The sequence below is a fragment of the Ylistrum balloti genome, unplaced genomic scaffold (genome assembly GCF_031769215.1).
Source record: "Ylistrum balloti isolate Yb309-2 unplaced genomic scaffold, AGI_CSIRO_Ybal_v1 Utg369712, whole genome shotgun sequence".
Classification (NCBI taxonomy): domain Eukaryota; kingdom Metazoa; phylum Mollusca; class Bivalvia; order Pectinida; family Pectinidae; genus Ylistrum; species Ylistrum balloti.
In genome coordinates this window covers 117,782-142,787 of record NW_026781937.1, presented here as the reverse complement: position 1 = coordinate 142,787, position 25,006 = coordinate 117,782, and the positions used below count along the sequence as shown (strand labels likewise).

At 36.6% G+C, this 25,006-nt stretch overlaps 2 protein-coding genes across 2 annotated transcripts; one reads left to right on the top strand and one right to left on the bottom strand.

The window, feature by feature from the left end:
• Positions 1 to 1,199: 1,199 nt before the first annotated feature.
• Positions 1,200 to 7,438, bottom strand: LOC132565295 (elongation factor 1-alpha-like). The gene is made up of 6 exons (XM_060229935.1): positions 7,261 to 7,438; positions 6,646 to 6,814; positions 4,786 to 4,964; positions 3,947 to 4,226; positions 1,948 to 2,204; positions 1,200 to 1,803 (listed from the first exon to the last, which is right to left on the bottom strand). The coding sequence occupies exons 1-6, from the start codon at positions 7,402 to 7,404 to the stop codon at positions 1,450 to 1,452; spliced, it is 1,383 nt and encodes a 460-aa protein (XP_060085918.1). The 5' UTR covers positions 7,405 to 7,438; the 3' UTR covers positions 1,200 to 1,449.
• A 1,234-nt stretch (positions 7,439 to 8,672) lies between these two features.
• On the top strand, positions 8,673 to 13,451 carry LOC132565297 (small ribosomal subunit protein uS14m-like). Its single transcript, XM_060229936.1, has 3 exons — positions 8,673 to 8,825; positions 9,794 to 9,985; positions 12,355 to 13,451. The coding sequence occupies exons 1-3, from the start codon at positions 8,778 to 8,780 to the stop codon at positions 12,535 to 12,537; spliced, it is 423 nt and encodes a 140-aa protein (XP_060085919.1). The 5' UTR covers positions 8,673 to 8,777; the 3' UTR covers positions 12,538 to 13,451.
• The last annotated feature ends 11,555 nt before the right edge of the window (positions 13,452 to 25,006 follow it).

Below are 25,006 nucleotides of genomic sequence, written 5' to 3'. Positions count from 1 at the left end.
AACTATTGTAAAATTTACCCCTCCTCAAGGGTCATGAAATTAACAATTTTGGTAAGCATCAAAGTTCTTTCCATCCACGAATGAGTTTTTGATCCTTTCATATCTGGGATTTGTGAAGATTTCTGAAGTACCGAATCGTCCATTTCTTTTATCAACACCCCTGCGTCCCAAACATCGGGTGTAAGCATGCCGCAGTTAATTCAATACTCAAAAGATTTGTTCAAAACATCACAATTTTTGTGTTCGATGTCAACTCAAAACACGAGGCATGTTGATGCGTTGCGTTCACGGTCATCACTGGGACATGTTTTGTTGTTTGCTTGTGGAAAATCTAGTTAGGGATGTTTGATGCTCGCAAGTAGACGCGGTGGTTTTTATCTATTCGACCCGTCATGGCACAAGTTCACTGGTCCAGTGGATATGAATGAATAGACTGATCAAAAGAATCTGCAACTTGCTTGTCAGTTGTAATTCTACTTTTTAAGCACAAGAAGTCATTAGTGATGACAATATGAACATTAACATTTACGCTAAAATTTGAACTAGAGATATCGCGGTCATTTGCAAGCGCGCGATTTTATCCAAAATGCCAAAGATATGAAGCTGCTAGAATGACATGAATGAAAGTAAAATATATCCTGCTGCGATCTGAAATGTGGTTCTCGATTTCAACACATACACATATTCAAATTGTCAACAAATACATTGTTACATGAACAAAACTGGTATCAACAAAGTTTGTTTTCAAATGGAACGATATCGTGTGGTAGTTTAGCATTTTTGACCCGAACTCGGAAAGTAAAGGTCATTCATTTGAACAAACATGATAGCCCTTCATACCAGCACCCTGGACCTTCTGGTTATTGATTAGTCATTTAAGATTTTGACACTAGATACACGCGACCTTGAAAGTAGGGCCGTGTCAATCGTTCAAGTACCAACTCGGTAGCTCTTTATTTTATATTAAATAGTCGAAAATTTACAGTAACTTGGCATGACAGACGACGCCACACAAAAGGCTATTGCAATAGGTTGCCTTAGACTTCATCTTGAGCGACTCTCTCGGATTTGGATTCTGAAAATTTCAGATTAGTAAAATGCAGCTAGATACCCAGGATAGCATCTTTGTACCTTCTCTGCTCTAGTTTAAAACTGGTTGGATTTGCATATAACTGGACCAAGAAAAGAAAACAAGCAAGTTATATGTATTTAAATACTTTAATGCCATTACCTACAGCATCAAAACTTTTTCCTTCTCACTTCCTTTCGATGGATTTTTTTTGTAAGAAGTTTAACAGTCCAATAAATGCTATGCTGTGGATCATTCAAAAATGATTTCATTTGACCAATTGTTTTTTTTAATTTTGTCTTCTTGGACAAACCTAAATCGGACAAAATAAAAGGAAATTTAGAATTGCTTGGCTTGTGGACTGATGAAATAGATTCATTTCATTTCTTGGAAGCTTTCTGGGCAGCTTTTGTCATTTTCCCAGTTTTCTCCATTTTCTTGGCAGACTTGATGACTCCAACAGCTACTGTTTGACGCATGTCACGGACTGCAAAACGACCAAGTGGAGCGTAGTCTGTAAAAGCTTCTACACACATGGGCTTCTGGGGGACAAGCTCGGCAATACATGCATCACCAGACTTCACAGTCTTTGGGTTTTCTTCAAGGGTCTTTCCAGTACGACGGTCAAGTTTCTCCATAAGCTCCTTGAATTTGCATGCAATGTGAGCAGTGTGGCAATCAAGAACTGGTGTGTAACCAGTACGGATTTCTCCAGGGTGATTCAGGACAATAACCTACAACATAAATATAAAATTTTAAAGTCTTAACTGGTAAAAAAGCCTAAACAAACTGTCTTCAATAGAATAGTCTCTTCCCTCTGAAAGATATCTTTCTTACAAAAACAATTATTTGAATACACAAGAAGTCACAAGTCTCACCTGAGCAGTGAAATGTTCCACACCAGCAGGGGGGTCATTTTTGTTGTCTCCTGCAACATTTCCTCTCTTAATTTCTTTAACAGAGACGTTCTTGACGTTAAATCCAACATTGTCTCCAGGGAGAGCTTCTGGCATAGATTCATGGTGCATTTCCACAGATTTAACTTCAGTTGTCAGGGCAGACGGAGCGAAAGTTACGACCATTCCTGGTTTAATTATTCCAGTCTCGACTCTGCCCACAGGCACAGTTCCAATACCTGATAGAAACAAAAAGAATTTCAATGACGATGCATTTTGTTTGCAACTGCAAATCTTTAAGTGACATTCTAGTCAAAGAGAGTCATTAGGGATGAGTTATGCTCCCCCTTTGTGACAAAATTTAAGTATTGAAAACAAGAGATCCCAGAGGGATCTTGGTGCCCACCATTTGATAATCTGTTTTCAGTTCTTGATGATTTTTTTTTTTGTTACAGGTGTTGTAAATGTTCATGAACTGGTCTTCATTGAATGTACTCAATGATGGCACAAGATATTTTTATTAAGCACCTATTAGCAAATTAAGCACCTATTAGCAAATATCATTTGAAAAAGATCCCAAAGTATTATTAGATAGCAGTCAGTTACAGGTGGATAATGGACAATATGCTTGTGCTGTATTACTGTCGACATCCAAGATGGCTGCCGGTGGGCCACCTTGATTTCAAATCAGTCCAAAAAAGGTACAATGCACAACTAGGGACCAAGGGAAACCAATATCTATGAAATATCAGAAAGATCCATCCAGTACTTTCCAAGAAATAGCAGTAACAAACTTTTACATTCAAAATCCAAGATGGCCACCTGTCTGCCATCTTGCATTCGAATCAGTCCAAAAAAGGTACAATGCACAACTAGGGACCAAGGGGAAACTGCATATGAAATTTGAAGATCCATGCAGTACTTTTCCAAAAATAGCGGTAACAAACTTTTACTTCCAAAATCCAAAATGACCACCTGTCGGCCATCTTGAATGTGAATCGGTTCAAAAAAGGTTCAATGCACAACTAGGGACCAAGGGGAACCATATGAAGTTTGAGAAAGATCCATCCAGTACTTTTCCAGCAATAGTGGTAACAAGAATTGTTTACGGACGGACCACGGATGCAGGACGATTTGAATAACCCACCATCTATTTGAATAAATGGTGGGCTAATAAAGGGCAGTAACTCAAAAGAGAGTGATCAAAGGTTCTTGTGCACTGCACTTCTTGCCGTGATATATCTACCTATGAAGTGTTAGTTGATACCTCTTAGTTTATGACAGACAGCAAATACTACAAATATATGCTCTCCCTTGGGGAGCATAAAAATCTTGCAATTCTGTACTTATGAATTATGCATGTCCTTACATTGGCAACAATATTAAGCTTTCCATATGATTTTTAATTGATAAGAATTCTTAACCTAAAAACCAACATTTCATCAGCATACCAGGGCACTATGACCCAAAACAGTCAAGAATGTCAACAAAAATGGCTTCCGACCAAAACCAGAGTAAAAAGTAACAGGGTCTTGCACCAAATGAAATGTATTGTATGCAATGCACTTGGACCATTCAAAACTAGGGTGTCACTTCACGCTATATGGCGATTTTTGCTATACCTGACAAGCTTTCAAAACACACCCAATTTACCACACTGAACAGTGGTTATGAAGCAAATAACTTTTAACAATGTTCTTCGTCTGGATATATTATTTTTTTTTTCATTCTACTTGAATTAAAAAAATGACGACTTAACTGTCCCTTTAAAAATTCACCTATATTAACAGAATCATTCTTTTCAAGAAGAGGCCTCATAGGACCTGTACTGTTCACTAATTAAACTCAATATTATCAAAACATTGCATATATGATCTCTCTGGCTGGTCGAGATTTCTGAACTTGCCATACTGAAGATACATTCTACAATATCTGATCACTTTTCCAGAAATAAAATTAGATTATGTTTGGGAACAATTACCTCCAATCTTGTATACATCCTGGAGTGGGAGTCTCAAAGGTTTATCTGTAGGACGCTTGGGAGGAAGGATGGCATCTATTGCATCCACAAGGGTATGCCCTTTTTCATTGCCTTCTTTCCTCTCAATGGTCCATCCGTTGAACCAGGACATGTTTTTAGTTTGTTCAATCATGTTGTCACCGTTCCAACCAGAAATGGGAATGAAAGGTACAGTTTTAGGAACGTAACCAACCTTCTTGATGTAGGCACTCACTTCCTTGCTGATTTCGTTGAAACGTGTCTGAATACACAAAAAATTACTTTGTCATGGAACTAGCAATACATTCAATCATTCAATTTTGTTAAGAATTTATCAAAAAATCAACCCTACAACTACCGACTTACTCGACAACACATTACTTTCCACTTAATCAAATAATTCAATAACGTGAATACTCATCGTTATATATACATTTCTATTTAGTTACAACTTCATAACAAGGCATATTTGCACTCACCTTTATACATAATACTAACATGTTAATCATGCAGTTCAAAAACAATGCCTACCAATAAAACTTGCTTTGTATTTTACAACTATTCGTTAAACCATACTAATTTCTAAATAATGCCCACTAATAAACTTTTATATTGTACAGTTTATTTAATACAAAGTGGTATGTAAATATGCTTCCCGTCACATAATGGAGTTATATAAATTTTAAAAAACTAGGGGGCAAAGACGAATTAAGTCAATTCTTTATATCATGTACATTGTTTGCTGCTGGTTCTAATAAACACTTTAATTGATGGCCAACTGAAACTTTTAAATAGTGAAATTCTGCATCAAAATGTTATACCTGACAGTATGGTGGTTCAGTGCTGTCCATCTTGTTAATGGCAACGATCATCTGCTTCACGCCAAGGGTGTAAGCAAGCAGGGCATGCTCACGAGTCTGTCCATTTTTGGAAATACCCGCTTCAAATTCTCCAACACCAGCAGCAATGATAAGTACAGCACAGTCAGCCTGGGAAGTTCCTTTAATTCAAAACAAAAGCCATTGTCAACAACTACAAAATCCACCACATTCAACTTGCACAAGTTTATTCACAATTTGAGAAGTACTATCCAGTGTTAAATTTTTTAGCAATTTCTTTTTAATGAAGAAATTTCCGACAGCTTTTTCTGTCTCAAGTCAAGAGGAATAGGAAAACAAATGTTGGGAAATTCCTGAAGATTACAGAACTAGAACTATCATCCCGAGGTTAACCAATTCTACATGCAAATGCAGACTTTACATATCAATTACATGGCTCTACAATAACTTTTTACCTCACTTGTCCGAATTTTCAGCAACCAATGCTATCTTACATTATGCAAGTTTTGGTTCATATACATTTTTAGAGCTTATGTTTCTATGGGCGTCATTGATTGTCGCTAGCATATTAAATTTTGAAGTGTTGTCTTAATTTTATCTTGCATAGGCAAGACATGAATATGAGTGACGGATGTAGTAATTACCAATGATTGAACTACATGCAGTAACCTGCAGTACAAAGCTGTTGAAAATCTCTTTGAACTGTGTTCATGTTTTTTATACAGACGGTATTAATGCATGATTGAAGAATAAAATAATCAGATTATAAATCCAAGAACAATCATAGGGTTGGCTTTGCATTTAGTTTTATCCACCAAGTAATATTCATTTTAATGACCGAATTGGTGACTAACCAGTCACCACTTCCCGGAATACTTATAGTGACAAGATGACCTGCAAAGGCAACTGAATAACAAATAAGTCTAGATAATCCAATCCAATACATTTAATAAAATTAATAACAATACCAATCAATATTGCAACAAAAATAAAGTCAGGCAAATCGAACACAGCATGCCAGCAGTCTCATCAAATGTCAGACCGGGATACTCGGTCAGTCATTTTTGCTGGAATGTACGCTTCCCTTTTAGTTCATACAATCTATTTTTATCATTTTCTGGCTGTGTGTCTGTCTTTTGTTTCTCCTTTGGACCATCCCCCGAGGAGGTAAAACCAGGATTTCCTAAAAGCTTTAAACAGCCTTTCCAAACAACGCAAAATTGACACAGATTACAAACGTTTTCGGAATATCACAGACTTTCTCGTACAGAACAATGATTATTATTTAAGGCCGAGCTTTTGATCTCAATGGAATAGAGTGATTACGCCAAAGAAAAATCAACAGTAAGCGCAATTTGGCAGAGGAATGATTCAATTGATTTTAACAAATGATTTAGTTACTTTGTCTGCCGAAATTCACATAGATGTACTTGTCCGACATGATCTTGCACTGGCACAGACAAGTCCGGCAAGCATTATTGTTGAGCCCTGAATTACAGTGAACACATAGCGGCAGCTTTTTCATGTCCTGCAATCAATATATTGCTTTTAGTACAAGAGGCCCATAGGGCGTGCATCACTCACCTGGATCTTGAAGCCATGCAATGTTATTCATGCCTACAGGTTGGGTATCTCGATCATTTCCTAATTAAAACCCAATCACTCAACTCCTTTCACAAGATGAGACCAAATATCAAGCCAATTGGATGCTTGGAAAATGACTTTCTCAAAATGCAGATCCAAACAAAATTCTGTACATTATGTTAAAGGTAAACCACTTTTAAAGACAAAGAACAAATTGTACCAACGACAAACCCCCATGCATGCTTCATTCCAACTTACCTGTAATCATGTTTTTGATGAAATCTCTGTGTCCAGGAGCATCAATAATTGTCACATAAAATTTCTTGGTTTCAAATTTCCACAAAGCAATATCGATGGTGATTCCACGCTCGCGTTCAGCCTTCAGTTTGTCCAATACCCAGGCATACTTGAATGAACCTTTTCCCATCTACAAATGTCAAAATAATAAGAATTGTATTGACGACAGGACCTTCAAGGAACAATTCACTACACAAATATGAAAAAGGAAACAAGCTAACAATTATTGTGGTAGGGATCCCTGTAGTCAGGCAAGATAATCTTTTTGTCTCCCTTTGTGAATTGCAAAATGAACAGTGGACCAGCAACTATCTTTTAGCTCAAAATTTGTGGCAAGGAAAAGGAATATTCATTTGCCACTTCACTCAGAATTGCATTAATTTATCTTCATTCTAAATGTTGATGTGGTGGGGGAGTGAATGAATCCGTCATGTGTAAATTTGCACGAGAAATAGTAAAATTTCAGGGCTGTTTTTTTTATACAACTACATTAAATTCCATGTCAATTTCATTCCTTGTCCTTTAGGACAGTGTTATTCAATTGCAGCACTTCCCCACCCCACCTTTTTTTCTTACCTCTTGGGCTTCTTTCTCATACTTTTCGAGGACTCTCTTGTCGATGCCACCACATTTATAAATCAAGTGGCCGGTGGATGTGGACTTTCCAGAGTCGACATGGCCAATGACCACAATGTTGATGTGAGTTTTTTCTTTACCCATGGTTGTTTCTCAGTTGTTACAAATTGGCAAAGATCTGCAAGAGAAAATTCCCATATACCAAAAACAAAGTCGCCAAATAATCAATGCCAGCATTTATTTTGCAAAATTCTTTTCTTTAGCCAACAAATTTTGCATTCCCACACTATTCCACTAGTTTGGAATGGCTTTAAATTTGGGGGGGGGAAACCAGTCAGTCCCGGTGGTTCACATCATGGCATTAAACAATAATGGGATGCTACTATTATCATTATATGAGAAACGTTGTATACTGGTTATTATTTACAAAGATGAAAATTCCTCGAGTGAAAGATTAATCAAATATATAAACCAAACCCCACATTTGAAAGCCACGTGGGTGAAAAGTCGCCATATTGGATTTGAAATTAGGTTGACGTTCCGTTGTGCAATACTCGGGAATGAAAATCGTCCACCTACATAATAATTAGCCGTAAACGAGGAAACGTATTGTTTAAAAATACTCGACATTACATATTTTTCAAATCGCCAGGTTTCCAACTAATTCTACCGAGTAAGACAGGGAGTAAAGTATATTGTATAGTATGTAGACCTACGCGAAGGATACGATCCAATTCAAGGCAAATATTTTTGATCAACGACTACTTATCAAAGAAATTATGAAAAGACCGTCCAGATGGCGTTAAGAATCGAATTATTTAGACTATAACGGCAAGACTAAAAAAAGAGTGATCACCAAACTTCGGATCCCGTCAAATCTGTCGCACAAAATACAATATTCAAAACTCGCCAACAAAATGACAGTGGGACATTAAATCCCATATATCACAGGTATTTCTCCCTAAACAGTTATGATGAGTAGATATTTGCTATCAAGGAAACTGTTACTGTCGGCTGACCTGCGCCATTACGCCGGTATGTCGACGTGGATGGTTTCATCATAAAACGAAAAAGATCAAAATATCAATAAAGTACAGATAATTTTGCATAAATAGTTAAACCAAATGTTCATAGCGTGTTTATATTTTATAAATATTGTTAGAAAAGTAATAGATGATAAAGATATGTAGTGATTAGTACGGATTTAAAAGCTACACGAATAAAGTTGCATGTACTCACGATCACGCCACCGCAGAAAAGGAAAGAGGTAGGTATCACGTGGGCTGCGCACACAATTCTTAGTGACGTCACTGCGATATTTGTACTTCACTCAGTCTTTAACGCGTTTGTATCAAATAGTAGAGAGTAACAGTGAGACTTAAGCATTAAAATGAGAGAGAAACTGGTGATTACAACTTCCGTAGTGTGTGTTCATTCGAAGGGCCTGCATTGAAATTCAATGAACGCGATTCATTAAGACTCGTATTACCATTGTTCAAGTCGACAATTTGTGCACTATGCAAACTATTGTATCAATACGAAGTTTGGCAAGACCATTTTTGAAGGTAAATAGGCAAACCAACAATCTTTCGCTGAAAAACCGTGTCATTTAAAGTATTTCGATCTTTCACGTTGTCCATCTCAAAGAAGATCCAATTCTGACACACTTCCCATCTCAACGCATATGAAATTCTAAAGGATTGTTCCTCGGAGTTTACTTTGGCTCCTACACTAGACTAAGTAATTTTGACCGATATTTGCTTTGGCTGAAAAAAATGTCTGACGTCGAGACGTCAGTTCTGTGCACGGAATCGGAACTGCTCTTCAGCAATGCATTATTGGATAAGCCTTAATCCATTTATCCTTGCAATGCTTTTAGATATACACCAAGGAACCAAGGATGATAGAGAAAATTTAATGGGATCACTATAAATTCAACAGGTTTAGCACAACCATGCCTATGGGTAATGGCCCTGCATTTGATGGGATGGTTACTGCATTGAGTAATCTATTACTTGCTCAAATGCATGTTCAATTAAAAAAGAAACACCAGAAATTCTTTTACAGAATATGCAGCAAAAATACTTAAGTCGCACAATCAAATACAGTACTTTTTATTTGCAATTTTCATCAATCCATTCTGTATCAAAATCATAAGATAAGTTTATTTCCAGTTCAGGACTTCTGTGCACCAGATTAAAAAAATACATTATACAAAATATTGAAATTTTAAAAATACTACAGTTATTTTACATAGACCTCTTGCAAATGTACATCATGTATACAATATAGTATATACAAGAACCTGAAGTACTTAAGTTTGTTTTAGTCAATATCATTTAGCTAAGGTTATATTACCATTATAAAAACTGTTTTAAGTAACTCTATTTATCCTGTAATAAAAGGAGACTTGGTAATAAACCCACCTATTCATTCAATAAGATTGAAAAATACCATTTCATTGTCCTGTTATAAGATTGATATGGTACTCTAATAGCATCTTTAAGAGTGAAATTTTATTTTTGCTTTCCAGTTGCTTAAATTTCCTCAGACAGCGTTACCTGTTGAGCAACAGTCAATTCAGACAACTCAGGTCCGAACAAGGTATGTAGATTGGAAAATGCGAAGAGATGCTAAACGACGGGACCTTGTAAAGGAATATGGAATGGAAAGACTGCGATATAATGCTCTGAAGCGCAACACTATCCTACCATCAAATATAAGGGTAGGTTTCGTAAACATTTATCAGTCAAAATATTGACATTTAGCATTTACCAAGAGTTACACTGTCAAAAGCTCAATATAAAGTATCTGCATATCATGACATGTAGAACATTGATGTAACATTTTGATGAGTGCTCTGTTGCATTCATCAAACAGAATTGCTAAAAACACCCAAGTTTAGCTTATGGCAGATGTAAGATATAATGTTTCAGTTATATGACTTTCACATATATACTGGAATTCACTGTTTTCGAAAAAAGAAAAGAAAAAAAATAAACTTGTTTGAGTATTCTGTATTTATGCTACCTTATTTCACAGTTTGACAATGTCTCCAACATAGGAGTCCTGGACTCCTGCTTTTCCTGTTGGACTCACTTTAATTTTGCAAATCCACTAGCTGTATATCTCTTTTATTACTGGACTCACAAGAAAAATTCTTACCAAGTTACCATACTGAGCAGTCTTGTAATTTATGTAAATCCACCTGATGACTTTGAAGTCAAAGGTTACATGAGGTAATGATAGTCCCACTAGGCTGATCACTGTATAGATTCAGCAATAAGGTTACCTTTATGATTCCTGCATTGACGTTTTATGATGCCAATAACAGTTAATTTCAAATTTCGTTATCTGTCAGCTCTTTATATATACTAGCTTAAGGGACAAAAATAAGATGATTTTCAAATTGCTGAAAATTGTAATTTATTTGCATTGCATATGATGTGTCCAATAAGCTTATTTTACCTGCTTTAGTGAATGATTTAGATTAATTGCCTACATATCTGATTTTTAGTCACCAATTCCTTATTCAGAGTGGGACCTAGAGTTACCAACAACAGATTTTCTTGAAAACTGACACTGAAAAATTTTGCTCTAATCACCCAGTGGTTATTACATGCACTGTCCTGAAATTTACCTCAGATTCAATATTTGATTCATCATATTTAAGATATAAACCTAAGATGGTTTTCCACTCCTTATTTTGTGCATCTGTTGGCCAAACAGATTATTAGGACACTTTACATCGTCGCTCTTTAGTATAGTTTGTAATTTTGTCTTTGTTTTATGTTCTATGTGCGAGATGTAACTTATGTAATATTTTGTGCCTTGATAAAGAGACAGATTGCAAATTTGACAATTTACTTGTGCATTGTTATTAGTTTGTTGATCATATAACTGTTGCAGTAATACACATCCCATCAACATTGATTTGTTAGTATCCAGTACTTATATATTATCTATTACTGTAAATCCTATATATTATATATGTTACATATATGGTTAGGCAGTTTAGAACATTTTAATGGTGAGCTGATTTGGTGTCATAGATTGTTAGTTGGAAGCACAGACAGGGCAGGAGTCAAAAATTGTCTTTCTTTGTCAGTTGTGTTGCAATGTCTAATATAAATATATATATATATAACACCAGTAGCAACTAACTGAACTTACCTGAATCACTCACTGTCACTAGTTCTGCAGTAGAAGACTTTCAGTCAAGTGATCTTATGGAAATTTGAAATACCCATTGCCTAGAATTGCATCTATAGAAACACTTTGACCCTTTGCTCTGAAGCATGTTTTGGTAATTGGTAATCAGTTTTGTATGAATGATGGGTTTCGGCTAAAGGGGCGAGGCCCAACATGGAAAATCTGACCCAAGTAGATTTAATTCATCTTCATATGATTGCTTTGCACCATCAACAATACATTTGGATCTTTGGTTCTTTGAAACAGTTGTGATCCCCACTGAATAACTATAATATTGCTGAGCATCAGGAGATAAACACAATCATAACTGACCAGCCCCATGACAGATTATATCTTTGAAGCCATTTAGATTGTCATCCCATAACTTAATAGCACTGCTACACATAAAGAGGTTAACAACTGATCTCTGTCCCTACCCTTTGGGAATTTGAAGCTCTATCTGTGGAGTGAGGCTCATCAGGGGAGATATTTTCCTTCTGAAGAAATGTAAAGTTTTGCATTATTGACTTAAATATCCAGGTGAGTGTTGCAGGCGCTCTGGGCCTCTTGTTTTTCATTTAGACCATTTACTATCTAGTAGTAAAAACTGCCAACATTGGCAGGGCTCTCACAGACCATTTTGGGACTGGGGCCCGGGGCCCTTAGAATTGGGAAAACTTGGGGTCTAAATTGGGAAAAAAAGATACTATTTTGCATTGGGAATGGGGCCGAATATCGGCCCCAAATCTGGCAGATCGAGAGCCCTGATTGGAATTCACCTATCTCACTCATATCCAAGAGATGCTTTTGCTAAGAGAGGGGTGGTAATTTAATAACAAAATGTTTCTGATTTATCTGACCCAATGCTTTGTAAAGTAAGCTTTCCTCTCTCTTACCTTTCAGGAAAAAGCAGCAGAGGACCTCATGACACTTCCTCTTAACAGCTCAATTTCTCGGGTACATAAACGATGCATCATCACATCCCGACCGCGTGGAAACCTGAAGAGGTTCAGAATGAGTAGAATTGTATGGAGAAAGCTAGCAGACTATAACAAACTATCTGGAGTGACTCGATCTTCATGGTGATGTGTTTCAGGACACAGAGTATGATTAACCTTTGGCTTGATTGGTGATTTGGAATTTTCTGCATTCTAATCGCTGTAACAGGAATATTGGAGGAAATGGAAAAAAAGACTAATATGATTTTGAAATGAAACAAAATAGATGGGAAATCAGATTTGTATAAACAGTGGGTTTCAGCCCCCTTGGGCAAGATGGGTAGGGCCCATTATTGAAAATCTATTAATTTCTTCAAAATCTATTTTGTTCTTTAGGAATTGCAAGATATTGTCCAAAATTGGTCTGAAGCATACTTGGGTGAATGGAAATCAGTTTTGTAAAATTAGGGTCTCTGCCCCCTGGGGCCAGAGGGGCAGGGCCAAACAGGGATAATATAATCCAAGTAGATTTAATTCATTTTCGATATCATTGCTTTACACCATCAACTATTCATTTGGATCTTTGGTTCTTTGAAACAGTTGTGATCCCCACTGAATAATTAAAGTATTGCTGAGTATTAGAAGATAAACACAATCATTACTGATAATTTGTCCTGGGGTCTGGTCCCACACTAGGATTGATTATGTCTTTGAAGCCATTGAGACTACCATCCCATTACATAATAGCATTGCTAGACATACTGGCCCTTTGGGCCTCTTGTTTTAATTATTACTTACATCAGTTAATTTGATTACAGTAAAGCATCATCTAAACTTTGTGATAAAATTGAGGATGTAAAGTAAAATTGGTTTTTTTTTATCATGTAATTTTCTGCTTGAATCTATTTTGAAGACTGAGGTGTTTCTATATATGTTTTGAAGAATGATGGTTTGTAATATATATAGATGTGTTTGACAGTGTATAAGTAAAGAATGATGAATGAAAGTATTTCATCGTGTTTAAGGTTTGTAATTAATTGAATAAATAGTTTGATTTCTTCATTTTGAATTTGGCTTTTAATTCACATTCTCTGTAAAACTTCTGTATTATTAATAACGTCAGTATTCACAAATTTACAACATCTTCAAATCATCAGACTTTAGTTCTAGTCTTGTTTTGGCTATTTCTAGAAGGCTTGATTAATCTACTCAAATAAGGTTCCCCTTGGTTCCTGCTTGTTCTCTTTGGATATTAGGACTGATCTGAATAACAAGATGGCTTACAAGTGACCATCTTGGTTTTGTCTCACATGTGATTTAGTTATGGAGTGAGACACAGACGTTGCTTTTCTGGCACTGGTACAATATTTGTGTTAAACTCCAAAATGTTCTACTAAATACAAATGCTGTCATCCACAGATCAGCTCAGTGATTATAAACTGGTATAAGCAAGATTACATACATGTCTTTAATTAAAATTTTTATATATCCTTGACAATTAATTGAACTTCATCAATGAATTTCTCTCATATATCAAAGAGATACACAAACGGTTATTACAAAACCTAGGCTGAAATACACTTATGTCCATTTACAGTCAGAGCTATCATAACATTCCATCAACTCTGATCAATATATAACCATCTAAACACATATATTTCAGATTCTGATTTTAAATGTTAAAAAATAGAGCAAAGTTTTCCGTTTCGCTCAGTGTTGGGCATTATTTCTCTCAAACTATTTAATCTGTCTTATCCAAACTTGTAACATATGTACTTGTATCTATGTGTTATCATCCTGACACACTTCAGAATGTTATTTTCACCTCACAGTTACATGCTATTTGATTTTGTTAATTAATTGTGCTATGTTCATTTGTTACATGTAGCTGTACATCGAACTTTCTCTTTAAGTACATGTGCTGCTATAGCCTTAAAGTATACTCAATACGTAATGTATATATCTCTCTATACATGGTCATCTCAGCACGTATTTTTGGTTAATTATTTCACCTACACTGATGTCATATGATTGTACTTGACAATAGAATATCACTATATGGCAGATTTATTAGTTTGGTCTCTATTCATTTACACAAACAATAAAGACAGTAGTATGATGAAGTGCACAAATGATTTACTTCTAAGCATGTTTTGTTGTTTCTTGATACAATTAAAGACAACATTTAGCCAATGATCAGTAGATAGCTATAATCAAATGATCCTGTCTAGGTCTGTCCATTAGTCTGTAATCAGTTTTAGGTATAGCTATTTCTGGAATAGCACTGGATATGCAAGCTATCCTTGGTCCCTACTTGTTCATAACTATTTTAGGACTGAACAGAACACTTATACATTGTCATCAATTTTTGGCCGGGTTGCACATAGTGCAAATCCAGGTTGAAGTATGGTGAATGTCAGGCGGGCGGGGAAAAGGGGTACCAGTTTTTTTTTGGATTTTCCAGGTTTTGGAACTCAGTTATTTTCTGCAGTTTGGCAGGGAAAAGGGGTACCAGTTTTGTAGAATCAACTCCTCCTAGAGTTTTTGATTTAGAAGCTTGAAACTTTGTAGGATGTTTACATATATATTGAAGATGTGCACCTATTAATTTAGGATTCATTCCGAACATTTTTTTTTAATTTTCTGGGCTTTGGAACTTGGTCATTTTCAACAGTCTGGCGTGGAAAATCCAAGATGGCAGCCTTTGCCTCTCATTGGTTGCGATGTTGTTTTGAGTGCAATAGCCTCTTATTGGCTGAAACGTTGTTTTGAGCGCGATATATAACATTGCACTCATCCTGAAACCTGGCCAATTGTGGCTTTGCCCCCATTTTTCTTGAGAAGTATTTGATGGATCATTCTTAAATTACATATGTACGCTTGCCTTCATCCCTAATTGAGTGTAGCTTTGTCTTTGTTCTTTTATTTTTGGACTGATCAGATTGTAAGCCATCTTAGATTTGTTTGTTTGTTTTCACCATTTCTTTAGAAACTGTTGCCCCATTCCATAACCACGTATAAGCATTGCTGGGCACAAAGAGATAAACACGATGGTGATATAATAATTGGCTGTGAGGTCTGGCCCCACCCGCAGGGACATTCTTTCCTTGTTATATCTTTGAAATAGATAAGATACCCACTCTTTGACCATATATAGCAATGACAGGCATCAAGAGATAAACATAATCATGATGTTAGAATTGCTCTTGGGTCTGGCCCCATCCCCAGGGACTTAGTTTCCTTGTTATATCATTCAAGCTGTTGAGATACCTACCCCATAGCAATATGTAACAATGTTGGAGATCAAGAGATGAACACAATCGTGATGTAAGAATAGGCCCTGGAGTCTGGCCCCTCTCATAGGTTTCGGGGGTTTCATGGTAATATTTTCTGAAACATTTGAAATTCCCATATATAGAATTGCTTGGCATTGAGATAAACACATTTGTTATGAAGGAACTTACCATTGTGTGTGGTACATCTCAAAGGACATTATAACTGGGTCATATTTTTAGCCCACCATCTAATAGATGGTGTGTTATTCAAATTGCCTTGCGTCCGTGGTCCGTGGTCCGTCCGTCCGTAAACAATTCTTGTTACCGCTATTTCTGGAAAAGTACTGGATGGATCTTTCTCAAATTTCATATGCAGGTTTCCCTTGGTCCCTAGTTGTGCATTGTACCTTTTTTGGACTGATTCGAATGCAAGATGGCCGACAGGCAGCCATCTTGGATTTTGGAAGTAAAAGTTTGTTACTGCTATTTCTTGGAAAGTACTGGATGGATCTTTCTCAAATTTCATATGCTGTTTCTCCTTGGTCCCTAGTTGTGCATTGTACCTTTTTGGACTGATTCGAATTCAAGATGGCCGACAGGTGGCCATCTTGGATTTGGATGTAAAAGTTTGTTACCGCTATTTCTTTGAAAGTACTGGATGGATTTTTCTCAAATTTCATATGCAGGTTCCCTTTGTTTCCAAGTTGTGCATTATACCTTTTTGGACTGATCCGAAATCAAGATGGCTGACAGGCAGCCATCTTGGATTTTGAGATTAAAATCTCGTTACTGCTATATCTGAGGAAGTACTGGATGGATCCTTCTGATATTTCATAGATATTGGTTTCCCTTGGTCCCTAGTTGTGCATTGTACCTTTTTTGGACTGATTTGAAATCAAGTTGGCCCACAGGCAGCCATCTTGGATGTCGACAGTAATACAGCACAAGCATATTGTCCATTATCCACCTGTAACTGACTGCTATCTAATAATACTTTGGGATCTTTTTCAAATGATATTTGCTAATAGGTTCTTAATAAAAAATATCTTGTGCCATCATTGAGTACATTCAATGAAGACCAGTTCATGAACATTTACAACACCTATAACAAACAAAAAAAATAAACAAATCTTCAAGAACTGAAAACAGATCCTCAAATGGTGGGCGCCAAGATCCCTCTTGGATCTCTTGTTATATAGTTGAGATACCAACCTAATAACCATATCAACTTACCGGGAATCAGAAGTCATGTATAACATTGGTGGGCTGTAAGAGCTGGGTGACTGAGTGATACAGACCCTATGGGCCTCTTGTTGGAAATTAGAGCAATGAATGAAATAATACAGCATTTATTACATCCTGATGATATATAAGTGAAGACAGCAGATACATAATTACATGTAGGTGTAATTCTTGTTGTCAAGGAAAATTCATTACTATTTCTTGAGAAATATTGGAAAAATCTCCCTCAAATTTATCATTTAGATTCCTCTTCATTCTTAGTAGTGCCATATCAATTCAGTTTTGAGATAAATCCGGAAAACTGAATGGTTAGCTATGTCGCCAGCTTAGTACATTAATTTAAACCAAGTCCTTTAATTAGTGTGATTTAGATTGTTTAATTCAATTTGTTTAGTATAATTGTAGACTTTGGTAAGGTGACTGCTTAAATAGGGAGATTCCAGATTTCCTTGCAACGGGAAATTACAAGGGACTGTACAAAATTCCAGAATTTCAGGGAGAGGTGATGGGTATATTGATTGGCCGCCATCTTGGGTTTAGGCAATTGAAGATTATTATCGCAAATTTCTGCAGAAGTGTTAGGTCATTCTCAAATTTCAGTTGTAGATCTACTTTAGAAGAGGGTGCATATGACTGATTGTGTTACGTAAGAATGGTAGGGTGATACTGTGCTGGATAGTTAGAACTGCTGGGTCATCTCCCAGCTGTAGGGCTGGCACTCCCAAACACTACATATGGACTACATTGAGGTATTCTGTGTCATTTGGTCCCTAAGGGAGATCAGTCTTAACCCTCCAGTTCAGGGGAGAAGACCCAGCATGACACCTTATTATCCAGCCATACACTGTTATCCTTATCTGAGCTACAGTGCTTCATCGTCGCAAGCATGCAACCATATTGCAGTAACGCTTACCATTTTATAACATGCAGTTTTGGTTTTCTTCTACTACATAACATTTCATTCTCCGGAGGATTTCAACATTAGGATTTAACTAATTTGAGAAAGTAAAGACCCCAGCATAGCAAGTCATCTTCACAATCCTTGTTTTTGCATGGATTTTGTCTTGTATGTTTGACATTGCATGTATTATACTACGAACTTTTTGTGTACGTAATACACTACTGTTACTCCTTTGCAATTTTCTGTTGTCCTCTCAACTTTCATGTTTGGCTTAACTTATATGTATAATATGCTTCTTAGCTCACTTGTCCTGAACCTTTTGGGTTTGGGATGGGAGGGATGTGGACCAATAGAGGAAATAGAACAAATTCTTTAAAATCCTTCTTCTGTAGCAATGCACGGATGTTGTCCCAATGTGGCTTGTAGCACGCTTGGGTGAAAGGGAATCAGTTCTGTGGATCTAAGCCCCCACCCCCTTGGGCGAGAGTGGTGAAATCCTTTAAAATCCGTATTATGTAGAGTTGCCAGAATTCTATCCCGATACGGTCTGAAGCATGCCTGGAAGAAGGGGGATCGGGTTTTTTTAATCAACAGTGGGTTCGGCCACTTTGCGCAGAAGGGGCGGGGCCAAAAAGTGGGAAAGTCTGTCAAACCCTTCTTCGGAGGAAAATTAATACATTCTTGGTGAAGTGAATATAGTTTTGTACAAAGTGCATATAACCCCGTTTAAGAGCATCCTATTATGGAGAAATAGATACAACTGTTCATCAATTTCTGTGACTTTAAGCAAAAGCGCCTGGGGTGTAAGGATGCTGGTAAGTTGCCTGAATCGGGGCCATTGTGCTTCTTTTTCTTGCAATCTGCATAACCTTACTTTTCATATCTTACGTGTATTTAAATCGAAATAATAGTCTACATATAAATGAATTAACTATACTTTATATCTAAAGGTGGGTTTAGAGCTGATGCCCATAGAGCTGAAAAAAAGCGCGTGGCCCGGTTCGGATTTTAAAATAGCTGATGTTCCGTTTTTGGCGAACAAATAATTAATACAACTGGTCATATCGCCCAGGAAGCTTGGTCCTATACATGCGTTTCCCTTCTAAATTATTTGTTACCAAGTACGCTTATGACTAACAGTTATCTAGATTGTTTACATCACTCAAACCATTTGGTTAGAGATAAACAAACCCGGAAAATGTTACGTATTATGTACATTAAAGGGATGTAATTATCACACAAAAAAGTAAAACAATATGAAACATATGCGAAATACTAACAAATGTAGTGTCAAATCATGTTGTAGTGAAGGAACAATTGCGAAATTTACAAATAACTAAACTTTATAAATCGTGACAATTAACTATCGCATGATCAACCAAAATTGTTAATATCTGCATTTCCTGGATTGGAAATGCAATCAATTAAATGAAATACAAGTGTATTAATAAGATATCTAATCCGGGTCGCTGATTGGTCAGTGAAGAGCAGCAGTGTTTCAGTGGTGTGTTCCCATTTCGCCTTAGTTACATATTTTGGTATAAAACAGGTGCTAAGGCGAAATGGGAATTGGGCTAAGGCAAAGTGGGAATTTAGTAAAAGTGTAGAAAGATAAACAAACCAATCACATGCAGCAGTTGTTGTTTTTACAATAACTCATTCTACAGTTAAATCTTAATTATAATTGACCAAAGGCCAAATAGATTTAAAGATATATATGATATAAAAAATATATATGAAGAAATAAAAATAACTACATGTATTGGAACTTGTACATTTTAATACTAAATCAATCAAATGTATTTAAATAAATATTGGTTTTATTTCTAATTTCTTTTATAATTCAAAGAAGTAACAAATCTTATTTTAAAAACCAATGAAAAGTATGTTTACAAGCAACTTATATTTTTAGTTATAGTTTTAGATAGTTTTTCTTGGGATATATGCATACAAAAATATTCATAGTAGACTTTTACAGACTGAATGATCTGTTCACTCTAGAAGTAACAGCTTGGATTAGCACTAGACTTACAGAGATTCAGCTTGGAATAACTCCTCATCTCAGCTTACATGTTATCTGTAAAAGACCTTTGACAGTATGCTGAAGTATCAGTTTCACAATCAACATGGCAGGAGTTATGCTACATGTAGACTTTTTTAGAGACTAACAGAGGCGGTAAACATCTTGTATGGAATGCCTTTACATATCGCCAGAACAACAAGAGGGACACATGGATATCATGGAAGTGTACCGAGAAAAACTGCAAAGCTACATTATGCACCCGAGATGACGTACCATCTACCTGACCGAGCAGCAGTAGAATGCAAGAAGATTATGAACAACGTACGAACGAGAGTTCAAACTAAACTTCATTCACTACCAGCCATCTATGATGAAGAAATATCCAAACTCCGAACTACTCCATGGGATGCCCAGAGTATAGAGATTGCCTCTAAACTTCCAACGTTTGATGCCAAGAAGTCGTCACTCTATCGTAGCAGAAAGAAGACGTTACTGCCAATTCCGAACACCAGACCAGAGGTACAACTTGAAGGTAAATTTACCCAGACCACCAATGGAGAAGTTTCTACAAGCAAATGATGGAGACAACGACAAAATACTGATATTCACTACTGACGAGAACCTAGTACATTTATGCTCTGCCGAGATCGTCTACTGCGATGGAACCTTTTATACAGTCCCACAGATGTTTGACAGTATCTTCACCATCCATGCTTTTGTTGATGCTGTTATGTTTCCGCTTGTGTATTCATTACTGCTGAAGAGAGATACAAACACCTACAATATATTATTCACGCTTCTGAAAGACATTGCCGTTCGACACAACCTGAACTTCTAACCGAGCACAATTAGCCTGGATTTTGAATGTGCTTCCCGTAATGCCGTCACTCAGACATTTCCAGCAGCAGAACTCAAAGGATGCCTGTTCCACTACACAAAAGCCATTTGGAAAAAGACGCAAGAATATGGACTGACTACAAGAACCTTCCCGAAGTCCAGGATCTTGTCCACCGTGCAGCAGCTTTGCCACTTCTTCCACTACACCAAGTTGAAGATTACTGGCTACATGCCCTAGAAGATGCCCCACAGAGAGAAGACTGCCTGAAACTCGCAGAGAGTGAAGACAGCACATTCCAACATCTACAAGATAATCGAGGAATTCCAGCGACTTCAAGCAACTACCGAGGTGAAGATGATTCAATATGCAGCAGGCGGACAGAGACGAAAGAAAGCAAGGAAGTACAGAGAAGTAGAAGAATGTCTAGCAAACCTAAAGACAGATCTATTGAATGGGACCAAAGACTTCATCCAGTGTGGAGACCCAGCATCCAACATTCTGAAACTCGGTGACTAGTTAAACAGTGTTGTGACATTTATATTGCTTAATTGGAATTTGAATGTTAGGACTATTCTCATAGCATATCGCAGCAGTGGATTTTTTTAACATTAGTGCTTGATTTAAATGATTGGTATGATAAGATTGATAGTGCTTAACTATAAGATTTTGTTGCATGAAATGTATACTTGTCTGTGTCAATATATATTATATATCTATAATGTTAATTATGTTTGTATTGATGACATTGCAAAAAGAATACTAGTATATAGCTAAATAAACATTATTAAATTAATTACTCGGCTTTCTTAATTTGTTTACCGTAAGGTTCCCTTTCGCCTTAGCTGACTCCTTCCTACCTGGTTTTGGCACTAAGGCGAAATGGGAATAATTTTTTACCATGAAATTGACAGCTAAGGCGAAATGGGAGTAAGCCGTTTCAGTTCGCAAGTCCGGGTTCGAATCACGTCTGCCTTGCTTGTCGAAGGTATTATAATTTAAAGGAAGACCTACGAGACGAAGGTTTCAAACCCTCCTGTAACCCCATGTATTTCAAAGTGGTAGTTGTATGCATGCTAAACGTAATACTCATTCATTATTATCATTAGCGTTGGAAATATCTTTCATCCGCAAAAATTAGAGAGTTATCAAAGATGTCAATATATCCCGAATTCCGCAATGATTTATCCTTCGCCTTTGCAATATTATACACTTGAAGTATAGGGTTGTTGGACGTCCTGTTGGTGAAGCGAAAAACCTGCTCTGTCTGTATATCCTCGTAATTCCATGAAATCGGGTTTATACTTAATTTAAAATGGATAAAATCTTATTACAACTTCCTTGTGCAGTTCAGAATTCATATCCGTATAATTCAACTCGGTTTTCCTACATAGGTAATTATAAGGAAATATCCATTGTACGCATGTTGATAAAATCGTGGAGGATTTCTCAAGTATTTAAACGATTCTCGAATCTTATTTTGAAACATAAGAAAAAAATCTAAAAAAACAAAAAATAATAATAATAAAAAAAAAAAAACCACACCCATCCACACCCACACACACATAAACACATTGATATATTTTAAGTGCAGATCTGGATTTTTTTGTTATGTTACATTACACAAAGATGTTATTAAGACTTACTAAAAAAATGTATATTACTTGTATAATAAGAACACAATTTGTTCATTCTTCTCGAAATTGCAGCTAAAATATAAAACATTTCTACATTTATATACTGATGGTTCAAAAGATAATGATAAGGTTGCTGCGGCCATGGTTACACAAGATGAAACATATGGATGCCGGCTACCGAACAACGCCTCAATATTCTCCTTGCTATTGAGACAACCATCGAGACGAAGTTATCCTTGCCCGACTTTGGATGGGTCATACATACCTTACACATTCATATATGTTGAAAGGCGAAGATAATCCTCGGTGTATAGAAGGTGACGAGCCATTCACCGTTAAACATTTTTATTGGACTGCATTGAAGTTCTGTCTACTCGAGAAATTTTTTATTACAGGTCTAAAGACCCTTTTTGGTGTTGGTCTATATAATAGACTATGGCTTACCATTCTATTTATTTTTTGTTGTTGATAATATATCCATTTAAAATTTTTAGCATTTGTGATTTACTTATTAGTGTGTTTGATGTTATTTCCGTTTTGGATCGCTGTGTGTTTTACCAGTTGATGGCCTTAATGACCTTTGATGTGTTGACGGGCCGTTAAAATATCATAATGATAAGAAGAAGAAGGCATAATGAAAAATACCCTTCCATCGTTGGGGTAAGAACTTGCGACACATCGGTCTCTAGCCTGACACTACAACGCTCGACCAAAGGGAAATTTCCACTAGCCAAGGCTAGTAAGGTGACATGTACTCTGTAAAAGACAATGAAAACCAAGGCCATGGTCGGTATATTTCGGTAGACACCGATTGTAAATTGTGGAATGGTAGTGCATCCATCGTCACGTTTTTGTTTTGATTTCAACAACAGGCACTGTGTGTTTTTTTTTAAAATTCCGCTGCCAACAGTTCAATATCAATTATTTAAAGTCAAATTTAGAAATATCATATTTACATTTTATTTACAACACAAATCCCAAGTAAAACCTTAATCCCTAAGCTGCCACCAATACTCTGCTCTAGGATTTCCCCCATCTACACAATGTAAAAATGACAAAATACCACAACAAACCAACCCTACAGGTATTTTGTTATCCTTTATCACAACTATTTCATCCTACCTCACCACTAAGTATTCCAATTACTCTTTAAAGCCCCTACTCATGTCACGTGGTTTTCTGGCTTCCGTTCTTAGTCTCTACACAAACCCGCTCTCAAAGAACCCCACGTTAATCCCCCCTTTACTGACTGCTATTCTCTCTCTCTCCTGTAGCGCCTAAGTCATCGGTACAATATGTAGGGACTGTGATCTAATTTTAGCTCGGAATAAGAGTTAGGAACATGTAGGATTCTTCATTAATCATGCCCGTAGGATAATGTAGCCTCCGTCTATATTTTTATTCCTAACAGTATATGTTGTGGTTGTATGTTAGTAAGATTTGGGATTGTCAAAAACTATTGATAATCAGGTATGACACACGAAAGACGCACTAACTATCGAGCTAAACGTAGCACGCTGGGACCTACTATAAAGATAGATATATGCACTTTGCACGTTCAGAAAGTTACACCTTAGTCAAGCAGGAAAGTATAATACAGTCAAACTCGTATAACTCGAACACCCCGTTTAATTCAGTATTTCGTCGGTCCCTGTCTGACTTTACACAAAATATTCGAACTCGTTTAAATCGAGTAGTCGGTTATCTCGAAAGTTTTTCATGGTCCCGTCGAGATCGAGATAACAAGGTTCGACTGTACAAGCAGTCTTCGGTCAGTGGATGCAACAGTACAATCATAACACTGCACGGTTTGAGACTGGGGTGACCAAGGTTTACATGGCGAATGTCGTATATGAAGCAGAAGACACTTACTTTTCTGGAGCATATGGTCTTATTCTCCATGTGAATCATCTTTTGTTCATATTTTGCCCTTGTTTTGTTGAAGTTGAGTTTGGATTATAATTATGCTGACATGTTGGTATTTTCGTGTTGTGTTTTTAAATAAACTAAGCAAACATTTATCACTCGCACTATCATGGTTGTAGGTGGAACAACCAACAAATATGTAGTAATGTTTGAGTAGCTATATAATATGTTCGCAACTGTAAAGCTCTATATGACTTCACTGTCCACACATAATTTTTGCATCATTTGAAGGGCCGGCCAATTGACCAGTCACGATTTTACACAACCAAAGTTAGGATGACGCCATCCCCTGAATTAAACATGAAAGACGTACATCTGGGGTTTCCCAACACCGTAACAAGATCCAATACTGGCCTAGACCTATACCGAGTAGTCTACATACTTATTAGATAGTAAAACATTACGCGCTATTACGTAATGTCCTGATGCACGTGACCATACACACGTGTTCATATAAATTTGATACTTATACATGTAGGCATACAGTTACAGACACACATGAGAGCAACTAAGTATAACACAGAGAAAACAAGTGGTGAATTTTAACATAAAGCTACATGTCACATACTTACGTTATTTTACGTTTATTCGTTTCCATATCTGTTAAAATTATTTTGATGTGTAACAAAGCTCCCGAACCTCAAGATCTTAGCCACATACAGGCTTGAAGATGTTAACATTGGACAAACCAGCTACACATACAGCGGGATAATTCTCACATCAAAACCAACCGTACTGGCCAACCGAAGATGGACACCACGGCTACAAGACACCAGGG

Coding starts and splice junctions, on each gene's coding strand:
- LOC132565297 (XM_060229936.1), top strand. CDS start 8,778: ATGCAAACTATTGTATCAATACGAAGTTTGGCAAGACCATTTTTGAAG. Junction 8,826..9,793: donor TGGCAAGACCATTTTTGAAG/GTAAATAGGCAA, acceptor TTTGCTTTCCAG/TTGCTTAAATTTCCTCAGAC. Junction 9,986..12,354: donor TCCTACCATCAAATATAAGG/GTAGGTTTCGTA, acceptor CTTACCTTTCAG/GAAAAAGCAGCAGAGGACCT.
- LOC132565295 (XM_060229935.1), bottom strand. CDS start 7,404: ATGGGTAAAGAAAAAACTCACATCAACATTGTGGTCATTGGCCATGTC. Junction 6,815..7,260: donor ATGAGAAAGAAGCCCAAGAG/GTAAGAAAAAAA, acceptor TGACATTTGTAG/ATGGGAAAAGGTTCATTCAA. Junction 1,804..1,947: donor TGGAACATTTCACTGCTCAG/GTGAGACTTGTG, acceptor TTTATGTTGTAG/GTTATTGTCCTGAATCACCC.